Source organism: Patella vulgata, chromosome 2 (assembly GCF_932274485.2).
Source record: "Patella vulgata chromosome 2, xgPatVulg1.2, whole genome shotgun sequence".
Classification (NCBI taxonomy): domain Eukaryota; kingdom Metazoa; phylum Mollusca; class Gastropoda; family Patellidae; genus Patella; species Patella vulgata.
Genome location: NC_065880.2, coordinates 19872059 through 19896939, shown reverse-complemented (window position 1 = coordinate 19896939; position 24881 = coordinate 19872059). Strand labels below are relative to the sequence as shown.

Below are 24881 nucleotides of genomic sequence, written 5' to 3'. Positions count from 1 at the left end.
ATGATTTTCCACCAAAAATCAATCTCGTCATAATCTTTGACATGGTCGCCGTCGCACTAATGATCGCTTTGGACTCCGGTGAAAGGCCGCGAAGGAAATGGTCGAAAGACTGGTTTTTGAAGCGAGTGTTACGGACCAACGAACAGAGAACTTTCGTAACTTCATAAGTAACATGTCCTACGCAGCGGCTTTCTTTTCCCGATTACTGTAGTCAGGCGATTTAATTTTCCAAGGACAGGCAAGGTCTTGTACATATTTAATTAGCACTTCAAACAGAAACTTCTTTTCTGCCGCGCTCTTCCTAGACATGTGACTCTAACACCTCGGCGGTCGGTGCAAGATGAAATTTTGTTCAAAATTTTGACAGACCACACATGCTTCAAAATATTGACGACCCGTCAATAAATATGAAAGGTGGTTTGATCCGTCAAAATTTTGAGTCAACGCCCCATATACGATCAAAATTTCATATCAAAATTACGTGTATAGGCCTCTTAAGTTAAGAATAATTGCATTTGGGCGATTGGATTGTAATAAAATCTTAAAATCAATTCGATGTTTAACAGGTAACCAGCATTTGCCTTACGATACTCTCGGTTTCTAAAATTAATGTGTGTTTGGACATAAAGCATATTGTTAATATCCAAACATTATTCAAATCAACCGATTTCCATACCGGTTTAGATTACTTTCTATCGAATTCATGCCACCATCAGTAGCCTATGCTTTGACCACACCCTCCCAATAATTTGCTAATATGGTTTTGATTACTTAAGCAGGATTGGCCCTGATTAGTGTAGGCCAGAATTTTCATAGAAAGGGCTAGATTGAAAAAAATTATAGGATGAATGGTAATCTATCTCTGCTTTTTGGAGGAAGTTAAAAGCTAAACTCTTAATAAATTGTGCTCATAAACTGTTGAATAAAAAAACCAATAGATAGCCATATATTCCTTTAATGTGAAAGCATTAAATTTTCATTGACAATTCAATTTCTCATCCCCATAAAATGTCAAGGTTGTCCAAACTGTCTGGTTTATGGCTATTTGTGGGTGTCCATGGGAATATCAGAATGAAAAGAACTGTTTTTTGTTTTCAGTGCCATTTGAGCACCCTGTACAAATAAACAACTGCATTTTTGAACATATTGCTTTTTTTATTTTTTGATATATTAATTTCTATAACAACAAAAGAAAATGTATATTTAGCTGAATTGTATGAAAGAGACTTGTGAAAATAGAGTAGGCCTACATAATATTCAACTTATCATAAGGTATAATATTTTTAAACATAAAGAATGATGTATTATAGAATAGCAATAACAACCAAACAAAACAGTAATACATAACTTTTATAAATCAGTATGATCTATTCAAAATTAACTTGAGATACAAACTTTTAACTGTTAACCTAATAAAAATGATTGGTAACCTACAGTTTACTGCAAAGCGCGATATTATTACATTTATTAAATGTTAATTCACCATTTAAAATTGTGTACCTTGATACCCCAAATTCTCTGAAACACAGTACCTCTCTTGCTCATGGTGTAATTTTCTTTGTTTTAGTGCCGTTTTTATTTTGAAATAAATCCTTGATTTTTGTTTTAATGAAAGTCATTAAGCAAGTCAAATGATACAGATATTGTTTTGAAATGAAAACATGTATAAACATTTTAAACCTAATACCTCTGTTGTATATTTTGACAATTGATACTATTTTCTAATTTTTAAATACAGATTTATGTCTGCAGATACTAATATTTACATGAACATTACTAATGCCAAGTAAATATTAATAATATACAGCTAATAGGAAGCTAAATTTATACCCTAGATTTAATATATTAATATTATATACATCTAGAAATATGTACAATAACATAGATAATACATCTATACAGAGACATAAGTCATATATATCTCTAATCTATAACAATAAATTCAAACCCTCTAATAAATAAACAGCTAATTTATATTAGGAATGAATATAATATATAATTATTCATGTTGTCAAAAATTAAGAAAACAAGTTATTTAATCTCAGATAAAATAAAGATTAATATGTCTCCCCATGGCACCTATCTGTCAATAATAATTTTGGGCATGGTGTTTGTTAATGCTTTAGATACTGCAGTCACAACAATATATATATACTGTGGCTATCCAGTTATACATTTCATTCTATTATATATATATATATATATCATTCTATTTTTCAAAATCTAATACATGACTATTCTGATAATGCCATATAATATATGTTGACATAAATAATCTTTATTAGACATAGTCATTTTGTTACATTTTATCATAATTATGTACAAAAATAACATTGCAAATTATGTTATAACCTATTTTTCAATAAAAATTGAAATTCAAAAATAATTTCAATACAATTAAAGATTTATGGTACAGAAAAATATAATGAAGAATGCTTTTTATTCACATACTTTTTTTAAGCAATGACGATGAAAGTATACTGAATAATGATTGAACATAAAAATGCACCAAAGACTTATATTTGAGACATTATAAATAAATAGATAAATATTGCACCAAGTTATTGGCGTTTGGGAATAATATAAAATAAACAAAGAAATATCAATTTCTTCAAGTGGCAGTAACATTAACAATTATCTTCAAATTATTTTATGGTACATTAGAAACACAATTTGTTTTATTGATAATGTAAAAAAAAATTCTATGGTTTATTTACTAAATAAAATTAAATTTATGATGAACATAAACATCCCTTTCTTGCAAATCTCATACAAATTTGAATGTTGATTCAGAATAAATGAAAATAGTGTGTCAAGGGGATAATCAAATATTAATCTGCCAAGCGAGATAAAGTCGAGATAAAGCCAACGGCAGGATAAAACACATGGCAAATATAATGTTTTTGTTTTTTCAAATATGTTTTCTAGTGGCAGATATAAGAGAAGATCATTATTCCATATAGTTAATCAGAATACTTCATCACATCTTGTATATTATAGAACTATGTAATGGTAGCATGAATATGGTCCTGAGATTTAATATAATGTTAGCTGCTACAACACTGACTTGTACTTTTTTCCTGATCAACATAATCAGCTACATTAAACTGGGGTTCATTTGGCTTTCTTGTCTTTTTCATCTTTAAATCCCTAAAATTATATAGAAAAATATAAATATTTAGCCAGGTTCTTCAATTATAAATGTATGCACTTTATATAACAGCTGCAAACCACCAAACCCTTTTACTTTCTTCTGTGACAACCAAATGTCAAACTAATATTCTATTCTTCTGTTATTGGGAGGTTGCAACGTAATATGCATTTATAAATTATATAGGTTAACTCATTGTTTAGAGTTGGCATTAACAAAGCAGGCATAAAACCAATCAATAGATCAAGCTGATAGAATTTACTGTATTATACTCAAATAAGGCCATATAAAAAAAATATTCTGGTTCCCAGATAATCCTGCCTCACTTAAAAGAGCTTCATTATTTTTATTTATTTAAAAAAAATAAAAACAGTCAAATTAATTATTGCATATTAATGCTTTAACCTGGTTACAGGAAGCAACAATATAAGCTTTTTCAGAATGAGTCCAGAAATAAGGCATTGGCTCATTTATTAAGTATGCGGCCCTGTAAAATGTTACTGACAATCATAAATGGGATAATCTTACATTCCAATAAACATATTGAGATAATTGTAGTGCCTTCAAATGTGGTGTTTATGAGAAGTCATTTAGCCTATAACAGTCTGATTAAGATACAGATCTATATTTTGTTTTGTTTTTTTTATACTTTCACTACATGATGATCTGACCAGTTGTTTTGGGAAGTCGCGTAAGAGGTCATACGCTCTGCTTTTGACCCTATGATGTCAGACATTTGATTAACCAATCAGCATTGATGTTTCTGGTGGATTACCCACAGTTCCGTGCACCACATGCCAAAAGCTCGCCTTAACAGACCATTTCATTGGCTAATCCCTTACATCATCAAGAACATGTCAATGATAACAACTCTTCCAGATACTAGTGTAGTAAAGACAAGTAAAACAAAATTTTAAACTATAAAAAAAAAATGAAACGAAATAGGATTTGTGTTTTAATCAGATTGAGCCTAGTAGTGATCCTTTGACAAATAAAAACACAAAAATAAAATCCTCCTCCCCACATCAGATTTTTAAGGATTGTATGAGAACCAGAATGATTTGTTTGTATGGCGGAAACAAAAAACACAATATCTTTTAAACAACTACTTAAGGTTGTTTATTGATCTTACTTCCTACTTCTTTGTCAGTTTGATTAATTTTCGAAGTATTGGTACATGTACATTAAAACTGTCCTCATTAATCAATTGTATTGATTATATGACTGACAAAACAAATAACAGAAGAAGCTCAACTATCATATAGCATTGACAGACAACAATTATATGCCCAGGGGAAACGACTCTGCAAAAAACCACTGCACAGCATGAAATTTTAATAGAGTTCCTTCTGGGCAAGCTTAACGATCTCATAAAATCTAAGTAATTTGTAGGGGTTCTATGGCAGGGGCAATAACTCTAAAGTTTGATAGAATTCATCCTTAGGACTAACAAAATAATATATAACTCTAGACATAATTATTGGAAAATGCTGAAATTCAATAGGCTTCTTTGTTTCATTAATTTAAAAGATGTATAAATTTCATACATATTGGATGATAACTTTTGTTGCGTAAAAGGTGCAACAGAGTGAAACAAGGGCCATAACTCCAGAAGAAATTAACAAAAATTATTGAAATTAAATAGGATTCTATAGAACATATAGAAATTTCACAACAATCAGATGATAAATGTAGTGTCTGTAGAGTGCTGACAAGAAATGCTGGCTGAATGGACTGACGGGGGCGACGGCAAGATAAGATCACATTTCCATGTGGGCGAATAAAACCCCTCAAAAGCTGTAGGGTTTCCATGACAGGGGCATAACTCAAAATTTTGATATAATTCCTTCTATAAAGAAACTCTGACCTCTCAGTATTTACAAAATTTCAGCGACAGGGGCAGTAATTTTTATATCAACTAACCATTTCCAGCAAGTTTTTTAAAAAAAATAATCTCAAAAACTATGACAATTTGAATGTTCACAAGAATTTTGATTAGACAGTATACTTTCATATTTCATATTAATAATATATAATATTGTCAAAAATATATGGTTTATAGAGAACCCTTTGATATTTCAAGCTTTATTGATGTATAGGTGTCAGATCATGCAGTTACCTAGCAACAGCCATAAAAGCTAACTCTACATTCATTCCAGTCTTGGCACTGGTTTCCATAAATGCTACACCATATTCCTGTAATATACACAAATCAAAGATCTGACAATAAATGGCTGAAGTATATCATCATTACGAAACAACATAAATTCTTTAGACAATTTTACATACAATGTAAAGGTATTGCAACATATATTTACCACATCAATCATAACCATAGCTCTATGGATATGTATATTAATTGATGTGGGCAACTTCAGGATATTACTGACCCAACATGTTTTTTTATAGTTATCTTTTCTTAACCCTTTAACCACATAGTTAGAATATTGGATACATGTGGCATGTTTAGTATCTATACTAAGTGAGGAAGAAACTGACCTTTGCTAACCTTTCACCATCTTCTCGACGTAATTGTCTTTCACCTGCTACATCACATTTATTACCTAATAACATTATCACAACATCTTCTTGAGCATATTCATTTATTTCAGCTAACCAAGCCTGAAGATAATATGATAATTAGTATTAATTATAGTAAATTGAAAAATTATGTTACATTATAGTAATAATGAGAGGAAAATTTACCATGTATTTCAAAATGATATTAACACCCAGTGATCTTTGACATTTGATTTTAGGTGTTGTAGCAAACCAAAGCTACATAAACTAAAACTTTGACAACCAAAGAACAAAATAGAAATTTCTGTATTTTATGGTGGGCAAGTCAAATTGTTCCCACATATCTCAATAGTCAAAAATATGTACTAATTTAAACATACATGCAAGAGTTAAATCTGTCTATTACAGGTCTTTCTTTAGGCATGCATGAAATGTTTTCTAAATTATTAATTAGACATTAATTAACTTATCCAGACCATAATCAACTGAATTTCACTGAAATTTTCAGCAAATTCCCTTTACATTATCTAGATTTTAACTATTATAGTGGGAACTGCCAGCTCTTTATCTAATCTCCCATAATGTATCTTTAATGAAAAGACTGTTGTTATCATATTACTAAGCACATCCATCATGAAGTTTGGGCATCTTGTATAAAAAAGATATTAGAATTATATTTGTCTAAGACACGTAAAGATATCGGTAGAAATTAATAAAGGCAAAAGTACTTTTGATTGTGTATCATTTTAAATCTTATACTTAATTTCTATTCTCTCATGTAGGGGCTTAAACAGAAACCTTTCAGAGTCAGACAGTCCACCTACAGTGTCCTACAAAGTATTGACATCAACGATGTCACAAAATTTCATATGTAGGAATACAAATATATATAAGAACTATTTGAAAATGTATAAAAGACCTACTTACTCTGATATTATCAAAGCTGTTTTTATTAGTAACATCATATAATAATAGCAAGGCTACAAATATATGAAAAAATGATTAGCCTTATATTCATAAATAACTTGTAAACACTTTTATAAGTTAAATACATTTGATGTTATGTAAAGAAAATTTAAAATAAATTCAAATCATAATTTAAAGGAGCTAAATCGCTAATATTTTGGACCTAGAAATTGGCACAAATGGGTCGCAGCACATATAATAATGCAATATGAATTTAAATAAACTGTTTTAGATTCAATCGTCTCCGTTTTACTGTGCATTGTCATCAGTTATGTTCAGCGAAATACGCCAGAAGTCTCAATCGCAAGTCAGTTTCTATAGCGTCTGGTTATTCCAGTCAACACCGATATTATTTATTGCGCATGCTCTCCAAATAGAAATATGATATCACCGTTTGACATGACTTGTGGAATATGTCTCGCCTCATTCTTTGAGCACCTTGTTACAAATGGCGCTGAAACGCATTATGGTACACGATTCGTGTACCAATGGTAAAATGTTTATTTTGTCTTAAATATTGGATATCAGAAGCCCATCTTTTCCAGGTAAGATCACAACACCAATGCTGATTTAAATTGCAAAAAAAATCGTGTTTTCAATGTCGAAGATTTGAAGATTTTGGATGATATTGAGTTACGGACTTAGCTACTTTAAATAAAAGAAATAAAGAAATTGAACAAAATTTCCCCAAATTCCAAAATGTTTACAGGTTAAGATCTATGGATTACTATTAGAAATATTTTAAAATAAACAAATACTGCAATACCCAAAATATGTAAATGCTGATTCACATAAGGTGTCCAGGGTGTGTGTTTTATAATTAAAAAGACAAAAAAGTTTTGATTTTGTACAAGAAAATTAAATTTGCAGATGTAAAATTAAAAGTTTCTGTTTTCTTCAAAAAACATTCCAACAAAATATAATGTTATTGTAGTAAATTCTTTATTTAAATAAAAAAAATAATTTTGTATTAGAAATAAAGTGTTCATGCATAAAAGGTGATCAAAATACATGTACACATAAGCCATAAATATAGAGAAAAGTGTTCAGTAAAGGTCAATTTAAAAAGGGGTTAAGTAACTAATTTAATACTATATACATGTACATATCACATCCATGAATTTATATTTCCTTGGAAAACACATAAAGCACTGTTATTTAATATTTTTTTTGCTGCAAAAAAAATAAATCAAAAAATCGAAATCTGCAAATTCACATTTTGGGACAGGTCTCTCGGTTTATAAATGTTGAATACCTGTGAATTGAAATAACATTAAAAGGCACACCAAATTTAATCAAAACTATCCTAGTTGCCTACAAAATCAAAGGCAGCCACAACTAACTATAAGCTGCAAAGGGTTTCATCAACACATTTATAAATCATACCACTGCACAAAAAATAGCCATTAATTTATACAGTTTGCTTCACATCACAGGATAAATAAAACATTCTTCTAAAATGCAAGGACAAAAGCTGCTAATATGGAATTGTGACAACTAGGATTGTTGAATATTAGAAGGATATGGTCAAATTAATATAAATGGTACAATCGCAATGGTCAACATATTTTCACGTCCATTATTCTTTCTGTTATATTTTAGTCACAGCTTGCAAGACATCAGTAGTAACCAGAAACTCAAGCATGTGGGATAAAATAGTTAATTTTTTGTAACCAATTATCTACTGATGAAATTCCATTAGTGGTACATATTTCATTTGATTTTTCAATCTGAATCAAGAACTGAAAAAAAGACTAACAAATACAGGTATGTGTAACTAATAGATTAAAGCTCAATAATTTATAAGATTATTTAGATGTTATTATTGCGAAATAATTTGACCAATATAATGCACCATGTGTTAAGTGAGAGCAAAATTGTCACTAGAAATAAATTAGAAGATGACAAGTCCATTTTGATTTATTAATAAATTTGTTTTGAACATGTGTACATAATATAACTTCTTAATGTAAGAAAGGTCATTGGCCTAATTTTTCAACCATTTTGAAATAAAGTAATTATTATTATTATTATTAATATTATCCAGTCTTTTTTTCTCAACATTACAAAGTACAAATTAAAATGGACTTGATCTCATCACCTTTTGTTATTCAATGTAGAGAAAGTTATGATGGTATGGTTAATTTAATCCCAAATTATCTGTAAATCTGAGAGGCCACCAGAGAATTAATAATAAGTAAAACACTACAATTATAAAAAGCAGGCTATTACAATGAGGGGGTAAAAATAATGTAGAAATTAAAATACACCGAGTTTAATAGTACCATGGGCATCTCTGTAGTAAGCATGGGTAATGCTGCGAAACCTCTCTTGGCCTGCTGTATCCCAAATCTGAAATAAGAAAGTGGTCATTTCTTTCTAAGGATCTAATATTTTAACTAAAATAAGAATCACTTTCTTCAAATTAAAATATTTTTCCAGTTTTTTTAAAGCATATTTTAATTTGAAGACAAGATTTGACTACAACCATACACTACACCCTAACTATGAACAAAACAACTGCCAGTTGAAATATAGAGATGACGCAAAGCGTGGAAACATAAATATTAACGTAACCAAAACCTTCTACTTTTAGGAACTCTTCTAAAGCTTTGATACAAAACTATCTCTATTTTTCATATGGCTGTGTATAATAGCATTTAAAACAGGAAATCTGAAATCCAAAATTAACATAGCCTTCACATAGTACGGGTATGTACATTTTTTCATTCAAATTGCCTGCCTAACATGCAGACCTAACATACCATTTGCATCACGATAATATGCTCGTGTTATGCTGCGGAATCGTTCTTGTCCCGCCGTATCCCAGATCTGAAAAATACCAGAACTGATACAGATAAAGCCCCCTCCCTAGCTTAGTTCTATGATATATTAGCCTATTCTACAGAGTAATTCAAATGTATTTTCAGACAAAATAATATTTTAATAAATACACTGAAAATTTCTATTGTGGAAAATGCTGTACAAATTTTGATAGTGAAGGTTTATTGTCAAGGAACAAATCATGTTATCCTAATTTCTGCAATAAATGATCTTTGTTTAAAAAAATGCCGTTTTCCTGGCTATATTTTATTGATAAAAGACAATAAATGACAATACATATGTCTTTAACTCGACAGCATTTTCAAACATTTAATCTTAAACCTTCAAGTCAAGTATTTATACAGACAAGTTGTCAATTGTTTGATCAAATACAGTAATCCCAATAGAATAATATCAGTACCTATTTCACTCTGATCTGAAGTGTTTTATTTAATATTTAAGATTACACACAACATTTCATACTTGCGCAATTATTTTTTTTTTAATGTATGTATATAATTTTAACATAATCGTGAACAATAACATGAAACTTAAGATAAAGATAGGTTGCCAGACAATGTAACATAAACCCAAAGAAGACAAGTTGTGTGAGCAGTCCAAATAGGATGTTACGTTGTGAATCTTATGGTAATTAAAGGCAAAATCTTTATACTGTATATTATCATAGACTTGTTGAAAAAAAAACCTACATGTATAAAAGTAATTCTCAGAAATTGATGAAATTCAATAGTATTTTCATTTCACTAGTGTGAACAATGCATATAAATTTGACAAAGTGAACAAGGGTCAAAACTCTTGAAACAATTACCTGTAACCAAAACCGTTGAAATTCAAAAGCAGATCTAACGATAACTTTAATCGCCACTCGCCAGAGAGTTCACAAGGTTCAACTAAGTGAACAAAGACCTTAACTCTAGATTTAACAAGCCAACAGTGAGGCTGATGTCCCCCGCTGAAATCCCGAAATAAATAGATGACATATATTAATTAATTGCATGTTTATCTTTTTCAAAAGTATCCAGCAATCAAACTGATTATTAAGTATACATTAAGTTTCATCACTCTCTATCAGATAGAATCAAAATAAAAAAAAATTGCTTGGCTCTGCTTAGCTTTAGCGGGAAATGTTAATCATTGAACTCAGTCAAGACATTCACTTAATCAACATCAACATTCTACCTCAATTAAAAGCAGAGTTGTTATGTTCCAAAGTCTTGACCAATCAAACTGCTTATCGCTCCTTAGCCTAAGCAGAAAATTCTCATCAAACTTAGTCAAGGTAATGATATAATAAATCTATACTCAAAGAGTTTCATAGCTCTCATTTAATTATAACCAAAGTTATCGTGCCCTAAAGCAGACAATGTTCATCATCGAACTCCATCAAGGCATTCACTGAATGAACGCCTCCACTAAGTTTGAACATTCCACCTCAATTAGGAGGAGAGTTTTGTGTTTCAAAGTCTTGACTAATCAAATTGCTTATCTCTCTGCTTACCCTCAGCAGAAAATGTTCATTATCGAACTTAGTCAAGGTACTGATGTAATGAAACTATACACCAAGTTTCATCACTCTCACTTAATTAGAACTAAAGTTATCATGTCCCAAAGCATCAACAAATCAAATTGCTTATTTCTGCTTACCCTAAGCAAAAAATGCTCATCTTCGAACTCCTTCATGGCATCAACCAAATAAACACCTAGAACAAGTTTGAACATTCTATCTCAATAAGAAGGAGATTTATTGTGTCCCAAAGTCTTGTCCAATGAAATTGCTCATCGCTCTGCTTACCCTGAGCAGAAAATGTTCATTATCGAACTTAGCCAAGGTATTGATGTAATGAAACTATACACCAAGTTTGATCACTCTCACTTAATCAGAACTAAAGTTATTGTGTCCCAAAGCATCAACCTATCAAATTGCTTATCTCTGCTTACCCTAAACAGAAAATGCTCATCTTTGAAGTCCATCAAGGCATCGACCTAATAAACACCTACACCAAGTTTGAAGTGTGATGGAAGGACGAACGGACGGACCCATTTTAATAGTCCGCAGCTTTCTTCGAAAGGGGGGGGGAGGGGACAATTCATGGAAATGGTCAAAATTTGATAGGATTCGTAGTTTCATTCATATGTTCAATGCAAATAAATTTTAAATTCATTTGACAATGTCATCAAAGAGTTCACAAGACAAGCGTCTTCATTTCACTAATCTTGACAATGCATTTAAAATTTTAACATTTCACAAGATTTTACAAAGTTAACTCAAGATAAGTCAAGATTATAAATGTAGTTTGGTGGTTGAAAATTTGAGACAAATCTGTCAATCCTTTCTGAGCTGTAGAAATTTAAGTTCTGATTTAAAACTCATGCTGATTTTCCTGGGGTTTAAAAACATACATTTCATTTTTTTTTATACTTTCGATGGCCTACACTACATGAAGATCTGACCGGTTGTAGTGGGAGGTTGCGTCAACCAGCGTTGATGTTTCTAGTTGTTTACCCACAGTTCCGTGCATCGCACACCAAGAACTTGTCGTAACAGACCGTTTCATTGGCTCACATTCACTAAAATGCGGCTTATATAACAACTCTTATTTATTTAATATTGTAGTTTGTTTTGTGACACTGTGTGCATATAATTTATATAGAAATAAATCTAAAAGATTTGGAAAATATCATAGTTATCTCTTGTACGGGACATGTCACACAAAAAACCTTGGCGGCAGCAAGCTGTAAGTTAAAGATCTCCTACATAAATAGGTTTTTGTATACATAATTTTATTCAAATACAACCAAACTAAAGCTTCATATAAAGACAGAAAAATAATCAATCAATTTGAGGTATTAACAGTGAAGATATGAATTATAACTTAAAAGGTATTTTCAAAAACATCAAAATCTGCAAATAGCTTTAATGTCGTTTGACGGGTTTGGTAGAGTACCTAGATTTGTTTTCAGATCTAAATTACTAAAATGATCAACACAATATCATCAGTAAGAAAGATTCCAAATACAAAGCTTGCACTGAGCGCAGAATAGATTAGGCACTTGTAACCAGCAAAATGTTTTTAGTTTCTTGTCATGACAAAATGGTGAATGTTGCCACTGCCTCACTTCCATTCTATTTGCAGCATTATACCTGACATTTAGTAGCTGACAATGTATAAAATTCTCGCTAGACAATTATGTACCAGTTCCCCACAAATATTAAGGAAATGGTCGTGGGGTCCTGAAATACCCCTTGTATCCGCTCAAGGGTTAAAGTACATAAAATACAGGTAGAGTAGCCATTTATGCCAAAATTGCATTACGTTTGTGATGGATGAAATGCTCTAGTCATAAATCAAAAAACATAAAATTACCTGTAATTTAACTTTAGCACCATCAACTTCTACTACTTTGTTCTGTAATAAACAATAATTTTACAAATAACAAACAAAAGTCTGAGGTTAACTTACTGATAGTGTCAGAGACTAGGGATACCAATGTAAAGCGTTGAAGTACTTTGTTAAAAATAGGCTACACTGTGCAATTCTTTGTATTACTAAATCTAAAACCTCTATAAAATGAAAATACTATAACTTAGCCATAGTAAAATTAGACCTTTAATATTTTGTTCCAACTTGGATATTTTGTTGTTTTTGTTTACATAAGATCTAACTACCAGGGCTGTCGGTAATTTTTCACGGTTGATTAGCAGCACTGCTAATCAAAAAGTCCAATTTTGCCAAATTTGATTAGCAAATTTAAAAATTGATTAGCAGTTTTTCAGTTTCAACATAAAACACCTAAATAACAAGATATTACTTTAGTTCATAACAAATATGATTAGATTCCATTCTTACTAATCTTAGATTTTTTTAGGACTGCCACAAGTACTTGTGACAGTTTGTGAATGTGATGTAGACATTTAGTTAGGTCTTATGTCTGAAGCCAATTCTAAACAGTGACTTCCGAAGCCCCAATCATTTTAATTGTTATTTTTTGTACGTTAGAAATCTTCGTTAGAAAACAATTTCGTCTGCTTTTTATCGTGTATTGCCTTTCTTGTTCAATCGGGCGCACCTCGATTGACTAGACACACGTGATATTTTACGGGAATTTTTACTTTGATTTATCATTTTACAATACGTTAACATTTATTTTTTTATATTTTATTTACAATACGTAGAGGATACACTGGATTTATTTCTTTCAAAATATCATATAATTACTTGATGTCTCGCAACGTGAGTGGTACTACTTGATTCCCTGTTTCCGGTTTAATAGTCCCTATTCATAGAGTTATGTCCCTGTATTATATAGTACCGTATAATGAATTGTGTCTGGGTAGTTCGAGAAGAAAATGTCACACGGAGAATTCAGTTTTGTTTATAAAATTTTATTCAACATTTTATACTCGTTGAAATTGTTGAGAAAGCTTTCTAGTCTTCAAATGTGGATTATCCTTGTGTCAATATCCAAAATGACAGGCATATTAATGATTCGCAGTTACTGCGAATCAAAAACTTTAAATTTTAATTTTTGATTAGCAACGGACAAAATATGTATCGCAAATTGCGCTGCGATACTGGTTGTCGGCAGCCCTGCTAACTACTTCTTTACTGCTTATCTGTTGGTCCAGCAACTCTGATTTCAGTCAATGAGGAGTCAAATCATATCAACTGGTGAACTAAATACAAATCTCTTAGAGATGTTTTTAGACTCTAGTGTATAAATATAAATGAAATGTAATTGAAAATATGATCTGATTTTAATTACTGTTCTACAACTTACTATACTTGTAGTCTGGAGACTCAGTGCGAAGGGGTGTCCATCAAATGGGCACAAAATGCGACAAGAATGGCTGCGCATTCACTTTCAGTGCAAATGACCTCATTTGACCTTTGACCCTGAATATCTCGAAAACGGCGGACTGATTACCACTCGGCATCGTATTCTACGCAAAATTTTACTCTAGAAAAGTTGTGTCTGGTTTAGTGCCCATTTGATGCCCCCCCCCCCCTACACACCACACTGAGCCTCCAGTCTATTGAAGGTGATAAACAATATTCTGAGAGAAATCGAATAGGCACATACGTGTATAGAAGACGGGACTCAAAAATTGTATTAATTTTTTTTTTAATTGGGTTGTAGCAGTCAATTAATAAACATCCACCTTACAGCAACTTTGACAAGATTTGTTATACATGTAATTTCTAGGATTGGCCAGTCATACTAAATCTGTACCTCATAAATTTCAACAAATCCATCATGGTTCATTGACCCTGAACACACTTGTAAACATAAATTTAATCATGCTTATTCACCTTTCGGCAAAATTTCGAACAGAGATGACATGACACTTAAAATATGAAATGGGATGAAAACTATATTTATTGACACCCTCCTTACATGTTTTTTTTTTTTTAAAATTAATGTTCATCCCATTTCTAACATCAATTAAATTTGTATCAACAAAGAGAGGAAAAGAATATGTAGTAAATTTGAAAGGATAAATCTCCTCTCCAAAGCTCTCCATCTATAAAAGTAGATCCTGTAATGCTGGTCATGTCAAACATAACATAATATAGTACATTAATAGTGTAATTTTTTTATTGCATATAATGGTTTACAATCTGTTCACCAGTTTGAATGCTATCTATAATACAATCTAAATGTCATATATAATAAGTGAATAACTGTATAATTGACTCAACAACATAACTACACACTATCAGCATCATTATATTCAAGGCAACATCTTTATAAATCTTTATGAATTCTACACAGACACAGAGCTTTTAGGATCATAAATTAATTATTGTGATTTTTTTCAGAATGTTCATGTATTAAATTAGTGATGACTGCAGTGGTTGAGCAGTAGGGCACTGACTCTTCGAGATCAAAATGGTTCGGTTTCTGGCATGAGTTAAGAAGAACCTTCAGGATTTTTCCAGCCCAGTTCTTACTTATGGCGCACTGGGAGCTTAGTCTTTCAGATGGGACAAAAAAAAAACCCCAACATTAACCCATGCATGTATCACATCCCAATAGGCATTGCATTTTGAATTATATATTTGTTAAATATACATTATGCAAGACCTAAATCTGCCTATTGCAGGTCTTTCTTTAGGCCTGAAATGTTTTCTAAATTATTAATTAGACATTAATTAACTTATCCAGGTCATAATCAACTCTCGATGGCATCGGATTTCTCCAATATTAAATACTTTAGAAGAGTTCAGCCATATTTTGATTTAAGTTAAAAATGGAGGAGCGAGACTTAGCTTCGAACAACCAGTACCGTGGTTGAAATTATTACACGTCTTGTCAAACCTTCAAAGGCTAATATCTTCGCTTGCAATAGAGTAATTTGAATGAAATTTTCAAATTATTCATTTTACATTATCTATTTTCGAACTATTATAGCAAGAATAGCTAGCTCTTTATCTAAATCTTACATAATGTATCTATTATACCAAGAATGGCCAGCTTTCTATCTAATTCTTACATAATGCATCTTTAATTTATACATGTAGTCACATTTATTTAATTTTATAAGAATCTGGGTTTCAAAAAAACTAAACTCTAGTCTATACAAGTATATTGTCTATGACAGTGGTGTACAATTACTACGTACTTCAATCAGGCCTGTTTGGTGAGTGAGGATTTTTGTGGCATTTCCGTGTGCGTATTTGCCGACAAAAAAGTGAACATTCCTGTAATATGTTATAATTCTCAGTAGATTATATACCGAATAAACAGGAAATAATCCTACAATTTAGCAGAATTATTTTAATCCAAACTTTTATGTTTACATTGAGAAAGTGAATTATTTGACAACACTAAATATTAAATCAAATATCTCAATTCGAGCATATACTTTGGAGACAAAGGCTTCCTTAATATTTTCTGCACAGGTAAATAAAGCTGTGAAAAATAAACTCTCAGGTAAGAGAGAGAAACTTTGGGACTTCTGAAGATCAATTCGTGGTTCACTGAATATAAACTTTCTAAATGTACCTCCCCTTCCCATCCCCCAAATGATCTATATTTTAACCCTTCCTTTGCGTTTTTATGGACTAAAAAGATAAGACTCTAAAACTGAAAATATAATATTAAATGTGGATCACATCACGATTCATGCACATTCCTTTATTTTAATTATAACAGACAATTGTATAATATTAATAATACAGGCTACAATCTTTTACAGTTGTCAATCTTACCCTAAAGTCTATTCCTACTGTAGATATGAAACTACCAGATAAAAAAGTACCATCCTTGAAGCGAACTAATAAGCATGTTTTTCCTACCCCACTATCACCTATTAACATCACCTGAAATAAAAAGAAAACAAATTACAGTCAATATTTATGTGTTAAACTATTTTCAAAATACACAACATTTAAGCTTAAAAATATAAAAAAAAATTAAATGTCAATAGTATATTATATATATATGTACCTTGTTATGAAATTGTATCATAATGACAAATGCTAAGCTTTATAAAGGATCTTTGAACACACTGAACAAAGTAATATTGCATATCATTTCCACCTCTATAAACATACATGAAATACAGTATTTCATATAGTATCACTTGCCTTTATAAACTATAATCTACATGTAGGTAAGTATGTGGTTGGACTTGGTTTACTATGTAAATACACTGAATATAATGAGTTGCGAAATATGATAATGATATAAAACTGGAACTTATTTACAGTTTACATGTACATGTACTATGATCAAAAACCCATTATAAGCAAATATCATCAGTATGCAAAATCTGAACAGCAAAATACTTTGTTGGGAGTATGACCAATGTCTAGGTCATATGTTATTTTATTATTTTTTAATTCTGTTTTTAATTTGGGATCTATATATTAATATTCATTAATGCATGGTTAGTCATTAGAGGTAGATAGCAATTAATCTGTCAGTTAATTTAAATTATTACAGGCTGGCAACTAAAGTGGTTGATCTGTTAAGTTTCTTCTAACTATTGTTTTAAATGCCTTAAGACTTAAGCCTTCAATAGTTATATGTTTATGTCAACATCTTTTATAGTAACTAATTCATATAAAAAGACAAATGTATAGATGATTCATTAGTTGGAGAGACCAGCTTAGTGAGCCTATATAATAGTTGGAGCCTATATAATTTATAGGAAATTATAAATTGTTTAATTGTTACTGTTATTTGCTCCTGAAATAAGTGTTGAAGATCAATTCCAAGAATCTGTATTCATTTCCGATACTTAGAGAACACACGCCGGTGAGCTACATTCCCTGAAAGTCACACGGTGTTAGCAGCATATCAGGTTATATAAGGAAGAACATGGCTTTCCAATACAGTTATACATTTACATGTAACTGTAAGAGTATGCAATGCTCTGTACCTGTAACTGTCAAGCCTACAAATGGTTTTCAGATTTATTAATCATAATATATTGATTTTTATGTACATGAATGTATACAGATTTACCAACAAATAGTAGCAAAGATAATTAAATATTGGATGTACATGTATATAACTACTCTAGAAAATCATTATGAATATTTTTATCAATAAACCCAAAAATAATCTATTAAATCAAAATGTACATGCATTGTAGTAAAGATGTACACCCAGTATATTTATTTATAACCATTTGATGTTTGTTGTATGTGTATTTGACTGTTGTAAAATATTTCAGGCCTAGTTCATCAACCATAACAAATAGATAATATAAGTTTTATGTGAGTTGAATGTATAGTCATACCGTAGCAGGGCTGCCGACAACCAGTATCGCAGCGCAATTTGCGATACATATTTTGTCCGTTTGTGTAGTGATTTCGTAACTTGACAGGTTTCTAACGTTCAGTGTAGGTTTGGCTCTCCCAAACTCAACCGCATTAATGGGTTGCCTAGACTCGACTACCTATATGGATCGCCCAAACTCTTGTATAATCTTGGAGTGCACATGCTGTTGGCCTATAGATATAAGAGGATTGATTAGCTAAAGTGGGGTGCGTTTTATTGCAGATTAGAAACGGTCGCCTATCTGGCAGACCAGTTGATTTTATGGGTATCACGGTCGCTTATTTAGCAGACCGGGTGATTTTATATACTGTATTTTATAGTGTTCTGATGGCGTTGTTGTTTGGTAGATCTCAATAGCCTGTATCTAACCTTCCTTCATTTGGCAAATCACTTCATTGCTAATCAAAAATTAAAATCTAACGTTTTTGATTCGCAGTAACTGCGAATCATTAATATGCCTGATTATCCACATTTTGAAGACTAGGATGCTTTCTCAACACTTTCAATGTGTATAAAATGTCAAATAAATTTTATAAACAAAACTGAATTCTCCGTGTGATATTTTCTTCTCGAACTACCCAGACACAATTCATAATACAGGGACATAATTCTATGAATAGGGACTATTAAACCGAAAATAGGGAATCAAGTAGTACACTTCACGTTGCGAGACATGTCAATTTCAAGTAATTATATCAGTATTCATTTTGAAAGCAGTAAATCCAGTGTATCCCCCATGTATTGTAAATAAAATATAAATAAATAAATGTTAACGTATTGTAAAATGATAAATGAAAGTAAGAATTCCAGTAAAATATTATTGCGTGTGTGTCTACATGTAGTTAATCGAGGTGCGCCCGATTGAACAAAAATAGTAATACACGATAAAAAGCAGACAAAATTGTTTTCTAACGAAGATTTCTAACGTAACGAAGAAATAACAATTAAAATAAGTGGGACATCGCAAGTCACTGCCAAGAATTGGCTTCAGACAAAAGACCTAACCTAAAGTCTACATCACATTCACAAACTGTCACAACTACATGTGGCAGTGCTAAAAAAAATCGAAGAATGAAATCTAATCATAATTAAAGTAATATCTAGTTATTTAGGTTGTTTTATGTCGAAACTGAAAAACTGCTAGTCAATTTTTAAATCTGCTAATCAATTTTTAAATCTGCTAATCAAATTTGGCAAAATTGGACTTTTTGATTAGCAGTACTGCTAATCAACTGTGAAAAATTACCGACAGCCCTGTACCGTAGTATAATTTCAAAATACATTTTACCTGGCAAAGCCTTAAAATCCAATGAGGATGTAATTATCAGCTCTTAATAAAGTACCACTCCCCATTAAAAAATGAATTTAGAAAAGATATGTGATATTCAAAAAAGCAATTTTAAGCTATATTAAAATTTGGATCAGTAAACTATTTTAACTTTTATACAAAGCTACCTGATTTATCAGCGGACAGAGAATTGAATTACCGTATGCTTGAATCTGACTACAGAAAATACATGCAGGTAACTCTGGTGTATTTTGTTCTTAAACAGTAAATAATTTTATTTACTGATGTATTGTAAATATACAATATCTTACATTATTGACCTAGTTTATTGATCAACAATAACTGTAGGCTACTACAATACATACTCATAAATTTAATATGCGGTATTAAGCCTACATGTATACCAGTACATTGATTTATATTTTATTACAGCGAGATGAAATAAAAAGTTATCTACAAAAATTTAAGCAGTATTTCTTAACGGATTTAAGGTCAATAACTCTTTGGAGTATCTGATGAAAGTTACGGACATTTCTCCCAGAAAATGTCCAACATGTTTAATTTTACAGTGCTACCTACATGTGGAGAGGCAAACCACCTACTGTAGTTTATTATTATTAATATATATATAAGGTCATCTTTACTTTTTGTTCATTTCTTATCTTTAACAATGCCAGAGTTATTTTCCTTCTTAAATGTTATCCATATCAGAATTCTAACCTACTGATTTTGAAAAATAATAATATTAAATTCTCTGATGCCGAAACACAGATAATTAGCGAATTTGGATGAAAATGTTATGATCCTATGGGTAGTTTATGGGTGTCATCTCAGATATTCATTCAGATCTCTTGAAATTGATCAATTCTGTCATTTTCTATATTTGGTGTTTGAGCTAAAAAATATCTCTCTTAAAAAGCTCTTTGAGTAATGTATAAAGTGAGTGATTTGGTAAATTAGAAGAGTATAGTATATAATAATAGAAAGGGTGATTCCCTTTAGTCATCAGGCAGGATATGGTACGGTACTTATCTTACATGTAGAGGACAAAATATAGAGTGTACATTACAATTATATACAGCCAAAACTTCATTTGTCAGATCTTTCTATCAAGTAATAAAATTGTTTATCACTCTGCTTAAATGGGCATTAGGTAAGATTAGATAAAGATCTGACAGTTCTCGCTATAATAGTTAAAAATAGATAATGAAATCAGAATATACTGAAAATTTCAGTCAAATTCCTTCACTCTGAACCCAGATATTAGTGATTCATTTTTAGGCTAGCCCCGATCATCATTACTAACATTTGTACGATAATAAACAAGTCTTGATTATCCATTTGTATGTTAAATTATCCATCACAAAATGGATTCAAATTCACTAAATATCGTGAGCTAACAATGACATCGAGAGTTGATTATGGTCTGGATAAGTTAATTAATGTCTAATTAATAATTTAGATAACATTTCATACCTAAAGAAAGACCTGCAATAGGCAGATTTAGCTCTTGCATAATGTATATTTAACTTGAGGCCAAAATGTTCATTATTGAACTCAGTCAAGGTATTGATGTAATGAAACAATACACTATGTTTCATCACCCTTACTCAATTAGAATCAATGAACAAAGTTATCATGTTCAAAAGTCTCAACCAATTAGTTGGACAGACCATTCTAAACCCATTCTAAAAGTCTCCTGCTTTCTTCAAAAGGCTAGGGAGAAAAATATGGAAGTTATTGGGATGAGCTACATGTTTTTTCAGTTGTATATGGGCTCCTTATTTGACAAAACACTCACATTGAATGAGATTTAATTTAGGGGCTAAAATAACAATGATTATAAATATAATATATATCCCTGTTAAAGCTCGCCAAATGATCATTATACCAATTTTAAAAATCCTGTAATCTCATCCCACAGGTAGGACTGTTATCAATGACTATCAACACTGTACAAGGTAATCTTTAATTAGGACGAGTGACAGGTCTCGATGATTACCAAAGACAGAGAAGTAATAAAGGCAAAGTCTTAAGAGACACTAATTACTAATACAAACATGTAACAAAAAATAAATTCTCCAAAATCTTGTTCTGGTATGGCCATGAATGATTGTTCCATTTTCCCCAACTCAGCCAACTGTTGATAAATTATTTGTCAATCTAAATCAACATTGATGTTCTGATCTTACTGGGAAAAGATGGGCTTCTGATATCCAATATTTAAGACGAAGTAACCATTTTACCATTGGTACACGAATTGTGTACAATATAAGTCCATAATGCGTTTCAGCGCCATTTGTAACAAGGGGCTTGAAGAACGAAGTTAGACATTCCACAAGTCATGTCAAACGGTGATGCAATATTTTCATCTGGAGAACATAAATACTATTGGTGTAGACTGGAATAACCAGGCACTAGAGATTGCCATTCGATTGAGACTTCTGGCATATTTCACCAAGTATGACTGTTTAGAAATTACAGCTAAAACTGAAACGACTGAATGTAAATATACCGTACATTCAATTACATACATTGCGACCCATTTGTGTCAATTTCCACGTCCCGTTACGTCCCAAATATTAGCGATTTATCTCCTTTAAAAAGTTCACAAAAAGAAAAAAAAAACGACATTCAAAAGATAAACAATCTAGGCTAAAGAAAAAAGGAATACCTTGCACGACAAATCATACATCTCTGTCGAACACTGACGAGATGGTTGTCGTTGAATCAACGGGTGTCCATATCCATGATGTCCATTCATTCCACTGTTGGACTTGACCACAGTCCCGTTAGAAACTGAATTACGGTCGGCTTTCATTATTACAGGATTTCTGACAACGGCACATTTATGGTGAAGGCACTAAACTAATACTGGCACAGGGTTGTTAAACGCAACACTAGTTAACTAGGGACTAATACCACATCGACAAACCACCATGCTTGACTTGTTGACATCTGTGCAAAACAACCTGCCTACACAGAGCTGTGACCCGATTATCGTAGAGTTACCTCCCCTTAATAACAATGTTTTACTTCCATGAGCTCAGTCCACTAAAGCTAATTTATACATAAATAAAATGAAACGAAATGGGGTTTAACGTCACACTTTTTTTTGGCACTAGCGAAGCTAATGAAGAGGGACATACGCCACGCAGTGTGTTAATTAGAATAGTTTACTAACCGATCATTGACTTTCACTCAGCCTATTCTACCTAGAACTCACCCCCGCCAACAAAAAAAAACCCAACAAGTGAACAACACACGAAAAACAAGAAACAAAGAAACAATTTACATTCACTTGTAACGCGGGATCTTGGTTTTTCGGGCCCATTCGTCCCTATAGATAGATGAAAGGTCTAGCAATTGTATGATGGATACATTATTATTAATTAGAATGGTTCACTATTTTGGCAAAATGTGAACTAAACTAGGTCTATTTTAGGGTGATTGACGCTATCTTCGTGAATGATATTTGATATCCCCTAATCGCTGCCCCAATGAGATCCGAAATGTTTGCTAAACGAAATCCCGTTGGCAGATAATATCCCCCATTCACTACCATATTCACCTCCATAGACAAAATTCATAGGTAAATGCCACTTGTCAGGGGCAATGTCTATGGAGCTGACAAGAAAAGCGCTGTCTAGTCATTCGAATTGTGCAAAAAGTTCCACCCGTGTAGCTACAACTTGTTATACACAAAAAGAACCCTTGACAATTCGATTCGATGATGATTTACAGGGCAGTGTGGGAGTTAGGCCCTATTGTTGATTTGGGGGTGGGGGTTGTGGGGGTACCTTTCAGAGCTTTAGGGTTCTTCCGTTTGACTCAATGAAGATAATCCCTGCAAATTCGAAGCAAAAATTTTCCGCCAAAAGATACCAAAACTGTATAGTGTTCACACTAAATTGTGGACAGAAGACTGTGGATCAGTTCTAATTATATCTTTTTACTGTTATAAAATATTAATCACCAACTATTGGAAAACTTGGTAACGTGGTTTTATTTGTTTATTGGCAGTTAAGCGGCAACTTTTCACAAGAGCTTATTTATTATTTAGGAATAAAATGAAGCAATAAATTCCTACATCGACTATAACTGACACCGACATATCCTACTGTGAATGTACATGATTAATACCTTAGAATCAATAACAAATGGAAAGCAAAGCTATAATCAGATGTATAAGCAAGTTTATGTTTTGTTTGTGACAGCAATAAACTTCCCACACATTGTAAAGTTTAAGTTCGAATCTTTGAGACATGATAACACTCGAGTTTCAGTTTTATTACGCACACAACCAACACTATAAAGATTGAGCTAATTCATAAATTCGTTTTTTTTCATTAAATCTATTAAAATTATTATTCTGTATTCTTTAAAAAGAAAGCAAAATCGGGGACACTAAGATGTCTTCGACATTACAAAAAAGAATGATTGGTCCATGTTGTTATCTTACCATGAAAATATTTAAGTCACAGTAAATAATTTTAAAACCTGTACACACCGGTCATTTCGGGACTAACATATGGTTCAATTTTATTTAATCAATTCGCTTGCGCGTAGGAGTCTTCATCAGCGGGAGGAAACCGCGGGACCCGGAGAAAATCCACGATACAGGCGACTTCATTGTCACGTACAACCGGGAAATCGAAACCACGCCAGTTGACTCAATGACAGGCATTATGATACAACGCGCTAACTATTCGGCCATCCAACCCCCTCCTAGATTGCTGAAAATCAACAGGGTTCATCCTTTCCGATTCCAATGTATCACACAAAATTTGAAAATTAATTGGTTTGGTTAATATTGTCACAATCCTAACGCGTCACACCAAGTTGAGAAAAAGATAGAGACGCAAACTGACCAAAGAATCCGTTAAAACTATAGCCTCTATTGTGCTCACAAGTTTTTTGCTAAAGGAGGGTGGGGTTGGTGGGGGCGCGGGTAACTTTGAAACGAAATTTCAGAAAACGCTGGATATCGCTAAGGTTCGTCCTCGCATTACCACAATGCTGCAATAACTATAACCTATGTCGAGTTAACAAGGTTATCGCGAATGGGGGAATAACTCGGGTGTGGAAGGTCCCGGAACACTGAATATCAATAGGGATTCGTCCTCCGTGTACATATTGGCGTGCACGTAAAAGATCCCTTGGCAGTTGGAATTCGATATAAGAGTAGGCCCTAGTGCCGCTGTCCGGGCAAAATTTCCCTCACAGCACACTGTATGGCGTATGCCCGTATTCATTAGCCCAGTTTAGAAGCAGAACAGTAGGACGTTAAGCCCCATTTCATTTCATTTCATTTTCTCA

General features: G+C 32.0%; 1 protein-coding gene across 5 annotated transcripts in view; it reads right to left on the bottom strand.

Moving 5' to 3' along the window:
* Positions 1–1126: 1126 nt before the first annotated feature.
* The window catches only part of LOC126810364 (ras-related protein Rab-37), an 84981-nt gene continuing 61226 nt past the window's right edge, over positions 1127–24881 (bottom strand). Inside the window, exons 1-8 of one of the 5 annotated variants that reach the window (XM_050535377.2) lie at positions 22237–22547; positions 16696–16806; positions 12847–12888; positions 9403–9469; positions 6599–6651; positions 5651–5773; positions 5271–5347; positions 1129–3150 (exon numbers count right to left, since the gene is read on the bottom strand). In XM_050535377.2, the coding sequence (XP_050391334.1) occupies positions 3048–3150; positions 5271–5347; positions 5651–5773; positions 6599–6651; positions 9403–9469; positions 12847–12888; positions 16696–16806; positions 22237–22383 (723 nt within the window). In that variant the 5' untranslated portion in view covers positions 22384–22547 and the 3' untranslated portion in view covers positions 1129–3047. Of the gene's footprint in view, positions 3151–5270; positions 5348–5650; positions 5774–6598; positions 6652–8922; positions 8990–9402; positions 9470–12846; positions 12889–16695; positions 16807–22236; positions 22548–24881 lie in introns of those variants that run through there. The other 4 variants (XM_050535376.2, XM_050535380.2, XM_050535379.2 and 1 more) reach the window with 4 other exon arrangements.